The 10,000-nt window shown below is 45.0% G+C and overlaps 1 protein-coding gene across 4 annotated transcripts in view; it reads left to right on the top strand.

Annotated features, from left to right (window-relative positions):
- The window catches only part of gapvd1 (GTPase activating protein and VPS9 domains 1), a 45,915-nt gene extending 44,233 nt beyond the window's left edge, over positions 1-1,682 (top strand). For all 4 annotated transcript variants that reach the window (XM_080851966.1, XM_080851967.1, XM_080851968.1 and 1 more), the window contains one exon: positions 565-1,682. In XM_080851966.1, the coding sequence (XP_080708092.1) occupies positions 565-705 (141 nt within the window). In that variant the 3' untranslated portion in view covers positions 706-1,682. The remainder of the gene's footprint in view (positions 1-564) is intronic.
- Positions 1,683-10,000: the final 8,318 nt, after the last annotated feature.

Raw genomic sequence — 10,000 nt, forward strand, 5'->3', positions numbered from 1 at the left:
TTTTAGCTCTTTGCCTCATCTTGCTTCCTGTTCCTCTGACAGAAATGTTAATAATGAATGTAAAGTAGCATTAAGGGCTGTTTTGGGTTAAGCCACATATGGACACACACAGACAAACAGACAGACACACACACACACACACACACACACACACACACACACACACACACACACACACACACAGACAGACAGTAGCAGAGAGCACATGCTCATTGTTGAGTGTGTGCATAATGCATGAGCCAGGCTCTGTGAGTGTGAAGAGCTGAGAGCTTTGGCTGCTCTGGCCCTGAGCTGCAAGGGCACGTGTGCTTTGAGCCTGATACCCTGGCCGTGGGTGGGCTAGGACTACTCACCCGTATGGGTGTTATGGGGTGCATTTGTGTGTGTGTGTGTGTGTCTGTGTGTGTCTGTGTGTGTGTGGTTGGGTGTATTCACATATATCTTTTGGCAGCACATGTTGTGATATGCACTGTGTGTGTGTGTAATTAGAGCATGTTGTGTGCGTGTGTGTGTGTGTGTAAATCTCAGATGCTAATGCCCCCCCTCTCCTCCCCTCCCCCCCAGGCGAACCCTCCCTGCCTGCTGTCCACCATCCAGTACATCAATAATTTCTACTCCAGTCGGCTGAGTGGGGAGGAGTGCTACTGGTGGATGCAGTTCACAGCTGCCGTGGAATTCATCAAGACCATCGACGACCGCAAGTGAGCCAGAGAGGAGCGGAGAGGAGCAGAGAGGAGCGGAGGAGGCCACCTCCACGCCGCAGAGAGGAGACTGCCCAGCCCAGCCCGGCCAACTGCTCTCTCTGTCACATGCGTTCTCTCTCCCTCTCTCTCTCTCTCGCCTCTCTTGTGCCCTCTCTCACACTCTTTCTGTTGCACTTTCTCTCTTGTTCCTTCTCTCTCTCTCTTTCCCTCCCTCTCTCTCTCTCTTTCCTCTCATCTCATCTCCCTCTGTTCTTACTGTATAGCTGTACATAGTTAAAGATATTTACACTTCGAAAAGGAAAAAAAAAGAACAGGTGTACTTATCTGGGGTGAGAGGACAGGTTTTACTATAAAGAACAACAGATGAACAAAGCAAAACAAAGAAGAAGAAGAAGAAAAAAAAAGCCAGTGGGAAATGGCTCATGAACTCTGAACTTTAGCTAATTTGCATATTCCTTACAAACTCTCTGTAGTCACGGTGAGGTGAAGGCACTTCATCAGATGAAATTTTATATCTAGAGGAGTTATTAATTAATGAAAAAAAAATAAAAGGTTACATTTTTTTTGTGAAAGATTCAAACAAAAAGGGACCAGGCTTCCTTATGGCGAGCACACTTGCGTGGGGGAGACCTCTAGATGTGGAGAACGTGGAGGGGTAGTGTGCCCGTGTGCTGGTGTGCAATCTTCCTCCGTAAGAACCCAGCCATGTCAATCCCAGAACCGCAACCCATCAGAACCGCAACCCATCTGAACCGCAACCCATCTGAACCACAACCCATCTGAACCACAACCCATCAGAACCACAACCCATCAGAACCAGGCCAGCAGAACCCCCCCCCCCCCCCAATCACCTGTCCAGCCCCAGTGCCTCTCTAAGGCCCCCCCAGTTCTGACTGTCGTCTGGCACTAATCAGGCAGCTCTGTAGATGAATGTACTGCTGGTGTTCCCCTCATTCAGAGCATCCCCAACCGCAAGCCCCCCCCCCCCCCCCCCCCCGTGTCTCACTCGCTGACCACACGGACAGCAGGGCCCCTGTGTGTGTGTGTGTGTGTGTGTGTGTGCGTGTGTGAACTTAAGCTGATGTGTTTATTACAGCCCAGCTGTACTTAATCATATTCTCTGTTTGTTTCCTCTTCTGTCAAAACCTAAGTGGCGTGGCCAACGCAGATGCAGCATGCAGGGTTGAGAGTGTCTCTCACACACACACACACACACACACACACACACACACAAGGACTCTAAATGACAGTTTTGGTTATGTTTCAGACGTGACAAACAGAGACGTCAGGTTATTAGTTGGTAGTCTTTTGGTTTTGTTTTTGCCCTCTTCTCCACGTTAATATTAGGATCCAGTGCCTTGTAGAATGGACTATTCCATTGAAGTGGAGGAAAAGGGGGGTGGAAGGTCCGGTAATGCTAACCTTGTTCCAGTAATGTTAACCATCAAAACCTTTGGACATGTGCATTCCATGCGTGTGTGCATGCTATGCGGGTGTGCATGCGTGTGGGTGTGTATGGCATATGCGTGTACATGCACGCATATCTGCATCTGTTTAGGAGTCCACACACACACATGAGCTTGGCGCTCTCTCTCTCTCTCTGATGGTCCGCTTGGTTCATCTGTCTCATTGTGAGTCATGATCTCACCCTCACCTACAGTAAGGACATTTATCTGTACAGGGAGCTAACCTGGTGGCGTCACCATTATAAATTAGTCATCTGTAATCAGTGTCCATCGTTTGTAAAATCAGAAAGAATCAGATAGTTTTCAGTTAACAAGACTGTACTTTTGAATGAAACATTTTTTTTCATTGAGGTTTAAAAAGACGGACTCTACTTTTCAGTGAGAGGTTTGAGAAGACCGACTGTAAGGACTGTAAGTGCGACAACTATAGCACAGAACCTGACCATGCTGAATCCACATCTGCACTTACAAACACACACCACTTAGGTCACGCGTGTCCCTTATTTACGTTCTCTAGGGTGTGTGTATGTGTGTGTCGGTGTGTGTGTGATCCATTCCCTCTGACACTGTTTTAATGCAGCTCCCCACTCCGAATAAGCATATCAGCCCTCACCTGTGGAGCTCACCTTGGGGAGCTCACCTGTGCTGGACACCCTTGTCTCCCTCATCTTTGTCTTGAGGGATGGGTCCTCATGAAATGACGCCTCGTAACAGGCTTGACGGCTTATGAATCATGTACTTATATTCATTTTTTATCACTAATTGTGAAGGTTCTAGAACCTATTACTACTGCTCCTGCGAGGATTGAGGAAGTGCGCCGGCCTGCAGCAGCCAGCCTGCTCAGGTCAGAGGTCAGCCATCAGCCGTGGGGTCAGGGGTCGTGGAAGACTTTAGCCATGAGGGGGGAAAGTCGGAGCTTATGCAAAACTGAAACGCACCCAGCGCAGACAGACTCTGATTCTGGCCCGAGTCTGTGGCGGATCGGGGGCCGGGGCCTACGGCAGGTTTTGGCTACCGGCTTGGGAACCGTCTGTGCGTCTCCTTCTGGACCTGAGCACAACACTCTGCAGGGTTTTGCACATTAACATCATGTTCTATTATCGTTACCTTTTTTCTAGAAGTAGAACCAGTGGCCGCTGTGTCAGGGAGGGGTTTGTGCAAGTCTCCGTTCTGACTGTTACCCCTTCATTCTTGCGTACCTGCTGGATCGGCGTTTGTGTACATTTGTGAACAATCTTAAGAAGATTTTGCTTTTTTTTTTTTTTCCAGTACTTGTAAATTGTTTAGCAAAAGTGGGTGTGGGCCTATATGTGTATATATATGGTAATTGAATAAATGGTAAATAGACAGTTCCTCACTGTGTTAAAACAACAACAACAACAACAACAAAAAAGGGTCACTGAAATTGTGGACTTAATCATTTCTGAGTGGAATGTGGCAGCTTGGTCGTTGCCCTGGAAACAGACGATGTGTAGTAAACTCGTGAGGGGGACAAGCAGGAAGGTGCCAGGTGGAAGACTGGGCGGCGGCCAGTGGCTGAGTTAGTTTGGGCGCCGCAGATCAAGTCCCCTCAGTGTAGCTGTGTCCTATCAGAAAGCCAAATAAAAAGAGCCTTAGTGTGTGTGTGACAGCCACACAGGTGTGTTGGGCGTGTCAGGGCCACAACAAACACACACACGCAGCTCACCTGTTCGGGTAAACGACTACACCCATACGCACACTGGGCGGGTGACCCGCGCCCTTCGCTGTGCTCCCGTGTTCTTCCTCAAGTTTGGTTTCCTCCTCGTGTCCGTCTGTACTCAAAAGAGGAAAACGAAGCTTTACAGTGTGGACCGAACCATCTGTCATGTCCTCTTGGGAAGAGTAGATTAAACACGGAGAAAATTATGCATTGCATCTTTTTTTTTTTTTTTTTTTTTTTTTTTTACATTAGCAAGCTTGCACAATTAGACACATGAGGGGAAAGTGTTCTGTCTGTTTATGTGATTTAATGTATTATATAATTCTTTAAAACAATTAAAAACAGAAGTTTGTTCTTGGATGGAAGATGTTGTCCTTTATTTGATTGTTTATTTGGTGTGTTTTGATGCTTTGCTGTGTGAGAGTTGTGAGAGACATGTGCGCTGGCTGTGGTGTGGGTTCACAGAATCCCCCTCTGGATTTACCATAATGGACCTGAAGGATGTTTCTGTGTCTATTGTGCACATTGATACTTTTGGCCTGCCATGTAAAGACATATAAGACAGGGTAGAATATAATATATATATAACAGGGTGATATATATATTATATATAGACAGGGTGTACACAGTAATATTAAGGGACACCACAATGTCTTCATTCTTCTTCTTTCAAAAACTGCTTTCTGCATCTTTAGCACTCACCTTGTCACCCGTCCTCTAACTGCCATAGCTCTTCATCCGCAATAGTCACCTATTCATGTTTTTCTCAGGCTTTGCAAAAGGTTTATGAGAAAAGGGGGCGATGTTGTAGAAGTGATTCATGGAAGGGTTCCTCATTGTAGCAGCGTTTTCATTCGGCAGATCTGACGGTTTCATTCATTTCAGATCAGACTCAATCGGAGCATGTCAGTTAAATAGTAAGAGCTTATCAGGCTCCGAACACGTCCTAGAGGCACAAATGCGCCGTCTTATCTGAGAGGTTTGGCCTCTATGTTGGAAAAGCCCTGATATGGGCGGGGGGGTTGTTCACTCTCTTGTGTCCGATGGCTGATTTGCCACTGATCGGACACAAGAGAATGAGCACAACCGTGTAGTAATTACCAATTACCATTTAAACTGTATGCTCGCCATCTCTTCTCCGCTCCCCTTTTCCACGCTGCACAATGGGAGACGCGCACTGACCAAATTTATTCATTGAATTTAAGTGCGGGAGAAGGCAGCAGAACAGGAACAAGCTCTATCTGTGCGCCGCGAATAGTACACCGTCACCAAACATTTAATTACTGCTGACAAGTGTATGGCGGATTTGTAATTGGAGATTTTCCCTCTTTTAATAGCCTCGTTCACTTTCACCCGGCCTCTCACTGCTTCTAATTGTTATCTTTCCATCCAAAGAAAAAATGCACTGTGGGGTGGCCTGCATCTCTTTTGATGATATCTGCGATTGTAATTTAAATTCAAATTTTGCCCTGGAAAGTTAATTAGTTGTATTAATAAACCAAAACGAGACGCCGAGTTGGACATGGATTATATTGTTTAAGTGATATTTGGGTGGTTTTTGACTCTGCAAATTAGGTTTTTGTACCTGACATCGCTGAAGGGTAACGTTACGTCAGTAAACTCCTGCTGACTGGTCCAGCTGACGAATTGGCATTGAAGCGGCATTCCCTCGTTAAGAAAGGACTCGCGCTGAGGTCAGTTCGGCCCTCCAGTAGCCTACGGTAACCTACCTACACACATGCATCTGCGAGGCTTTTTCTGACTGGCAGAGATTTTAGCTTGGCTTTTACTGATGCAACTCCTGTTACATATTGATGTCAGATTGTTGCAGATGAGAGAAACAGCCTGGGGCCAAGTCCAGATGGCCCTGAAATCACAGATCATCAGTCCAGCGAGGCTTGCACACTGCTACAGACACACTCGCTCATCTCGCTACCTTTCTTCCCGGCTCTGTTGTAAAAGATGTTAAATAGCCCCGTGTAATGGGTTACAAGCTACCAGTGACATTATTGAGCGAAAATGGTTCAACCATTTGCATTTGCCATACGGGATTAAATAGGCTGCAATGTCTGCTTTTTTCTCTATTCAAAATGAAATGTAGCCTACATTAACACATGCTTGGTTCAAGCCGACTTTTGACTCTCAAAATGTGCCACACATCAAATCATGGTTGGTGGAATCCATATCATGTGCGCAGGTAAGGCCAAACTAAAATATAGGCTTCCGTTATGACTTGCACCTCCTCGAAACTGAGCGACAGTCAAGGAGCCAACTTAATATACCTTGATTAAAAACAACAAACTGCTTTACGCATCACATGTATCGTCACAGGTGTATCGTTTTTATCTAAGAGAGGTAATTCAGTGCGTTTAGGCGTATAGTCCTCTGTGTAGCAAAATTATTCTCATTTCTTTTGTGACGCTCCCGAAACGTGCGAAGCCATTTATGCTGCAGTTTCCCCTTCGATCGGCAGATGGCACACGCACCATATGTGACGCACCCTCATCCAGACAAAGAGGGAGAAACCTTTTGCTGTCTGGTACCGATTTTACTGTTATTCTTGTCGTGGAGAAAGAATTGGGTTTTTACATTTGATTGTAAACATCTCCTTCCGCAATAGTAGCCCATGGCTAAGGAGACATGCAATAATGTTGTCATAAAGATATTTAGTCGACCACTACAATTAACTCACTGCTTTTGTAAAGCTTTTTCAGCTCTTCAGAATGGACGATTTTTTTAAAATAGGAAGTTTTGTCTGAAGCGCAGGTTTCTCTTAAACAAAAACAAAACAAAAAACACATGCACTTTGAATTTTCTCATCTTTTCAGGCGTCTGGCATTGAGGGGTTTTAAAGAATCGGTGAAATGCTACCGGGGATAATAAAACCACTGTATCTTGAGCATAGTTATTCTATACGAACAGCAAAAATCCTTTTAGTTTGGCCACAGGTTAGCTCATCAATCTACCCTACCTAATTTAATACATTGAAAGGTTTGCGTCATCATTAATTTAAGCAGTTAGCGTTACACTCTAATGCAAACCTCCAGAGCCATGGCTATTTACAAATTAATGCATATTACCTTAGTGAAACAAGGATCGATTTAAACCGTTATTTCATCTAAACCTTCACATTTTAAGTCATTCTGGCAATCCATTGATTCAATGTAAAGAAGTGAGTTTTCCAACACCCTGCTCTGGGTCAATGCACAGTCAGATTGCTTATCCTTGTGTGGAAAAAAAGCATAGCTTCAGTCACAACGACTCCATTCACTGTCTATTATGGTGTGTGTGTTTTTTTTTGTTTTCTATATACTCTTTCAGAGCCTATCTTTGTACCCAGTTTCCTAACCAAATTAAAGCACGCGCAGCTCTCTCCGAAGGCCTGCTCAGAGACGCTCGAGCCGCGCGCAACCATCACCAGGCGCTCGAGCGGCAGCCAGAATACCCCTCACTGACGAGAAAACAAACAAAATACGGCAGCACCACGTCAATTAAATTAAAGGGGGAGGCTAAATGAACAAAACGTCAAACGCACATATTAAACCTAAATGAAATAGCCCCGAGGATGCCGGGAGACGAGCAGATTGAAACTCAGGAGGATAGCGCAGTCTTTGCGCCCGGGGTGATAAGAGACGTAACTAATGAAAGCGGTCTCCGTGATGATTCTGGAGCCGTGCGCAACCTGAGACTGCGCCTCACAAGAAGAATAAGAGAGAGCAACTTTAAACATTTGTTTTCTCAAAAACAGCACTTTACCAAGATAAAGAAAACAGGAGTTTAAAGGCTCGTAAACACACGGGAAATTGGCTAAAGGCTACAGGTAGTTTCTCTGGGTTATGACACATACCATTCTCGTGAGACTGATCTCTGCGGTCTTGGGTGTAGGCGCAGCACTCAGAGTACTTTGACTGTGCTACCGGTGGAGAAGAGCTTACCTGACGGATCTTTCACCCAAACATCTCGCTCTCTCGCACTCATTAGTGTGTAGTTTGGGCTCAGGCTTTGCCACCTCCGGAGATCATAAAGCCAAACACCGCTTGTTCTCTGCACTTTGCATGAACGTGAAATGTGAATTACATCTGTGTCGTTGCTAAGGGAGTGTGTGCGAATCGGTTCCTTGTTTGCACTCTATAGAAATACTGTACATTTGAATACCAGTCTCCCCTTCCCCTACATTAGCGTCTGGCTTTAAGATCTGTATAATACAAATATATGGTTTGTCTGCCTATCTTTGTCTCGGAGGTTTCTATTCGGGAATGTTTCAGCCTTTTTGTAAAACTGGTTCTTAGGCTATTTATAGTAAGCCTAATCTGTATATGGAAATATTTGGTTATCGGGTTCTTGTTATCCTTGAGTTTTGCCTGAGCCCCCGTGGGTAATAAACAGATGGTATTGTGTATGGCTGTTCAGGTAGTCACTGCGTTTCACCGGGGACATCAAGGGAACGGTTTCCTCTGCAGGAACTAGAACACAAATGAGGGCGTTTTATGGTATTTTTTTTTTTTTATGTAGCACAAGGTTTTTCCTAATACTCAAACAAATGAATATGAGCAGGGTTTTATTTAATAACTGATTATAAAAGGTCTTCCTATTGTAGCTACATCTTTGGACTGGACCATCGAATGACCCACAAAGCACCATTGAGCTGATGCACATGATGGCATTTTGTTTATGGACTACTACTAATGGTTTAGTGATGTTTCTGAAATCCTGTAAAGTGTAGGGCGGGTTTGGTTTCTGAATTCCTGAAAAGCTGAGAGCCGATTAGTGTCCGTGCTAGTAGATCCTTATAGACAGACAGAGAGAGAGAGATAGAGAGAGAGATGTAAAGTTAGAAATGTAGCCTGGTTTCTGCCTGGGAAACGTATCCAGTGAGATTGGAGGGCGTTATCGTTAAACTGATTGAGGGCAATGACCGCTGCTTACGGTGGAGCATCCCAGAACATTTCTGTGTAAACGTGACCTCCACCCAGGTCATTTCACCTCAGATCAACAGGTGAGGGACAGGCCTGGGTGCTGTTGACCGTGAGGACCTAAAGAGGCAGGGCTGGGCTGCCTCTGTGCCCGATGGAAAAGTGAGCTGTCCCTCCCGTGTCATGCAGCGAAGCAGAGGTGTCATGTCGCGTCACATCTTCATTTGAGTGGAGGAGCGGACGTGAAGGCGTGCGATCTGATAGCCGCCCCTGTTTCTCTCTGGCCCACGGGAAAGGACCGCAGCGTCAGGCTTCCGCCGTTTATCTGATGCCGCACTTTAATCTCCGCAGTGGGAATCACATGGACACATACACACACTTTAATCTCCGCAGTCAGAATCACATGGACACATACACACACTTTAATCTCCGCAGTCGAAATCACGTGAACACATTCACACACTTTACTCTCCGCAGTCGGAATCACATGGACATAATTCAGCTTCAAATACTTTTATTCAGGGAGTGCCGTTACTAAATGCAGCACATTTCTTCTGCATCATACGATTTGATTCGGTTTGGTGCTAGTTTCTATCGCAGGATGCAGTTACACACGAATTGAAGACAGGGGAGGTCAATGGAACTGGACACTATGATATGAGAAATTGATGGAATAACAATATATAACAAAAACGAACACGTGTCAGAATGAATTTGATGAAGCTGATTGTATGTACTATATTTGGACTTTGAAAGGTTATGACACTGAAAGTATTTTTCTAAATTACAATTAAATTCCTGAAGTTTCATAATAATATTCAAAATGTAACATGCACTGTGGGCTTACAGAGAGATATTCTGAATGAGGGGTGCAGTTTAAAGGATCACAAATGATTACTTTCAAATGCTTATTGATAAGTCATGCAGAATCGCCAATTTATTTTGAGATCACAAATTATTAATGATAAATAAGGGAAATTAACAAAAGTTCTGCTCATGTCTCTGGTGAGTGTGTGTGTGAAGATGTTCGTTTGTTTGTCCTTTGGGTGCAGTTGAGAGGAGGCTGTGGGGCAGTGTGTTACAAAGGAGAAAGAACAGCCGAAAAACAGTGAGAGTGTGTGTGTGTGTGTGTGTGTGTGTGTGTGTGTGTGTGTGTGTGTTGCTGATGTTGAGTGCACTCACACCTCCAGCTGTACAGGAGCCTACCCCCACACACAAGGGTTTAGGGGAAACCAA

Source organism: Sprattus sprattus (genome assembly GCF_963457725.1).
Source record: "Sprattus sprattus genome assembly, chromosome: 15".
Taxonomy (NCBI): Eukaryota; Metazoa; Chordata; class Actinopteri; order Clupeiformes; family Clupeidae; genus Sprattus; species Sprattus sprattus.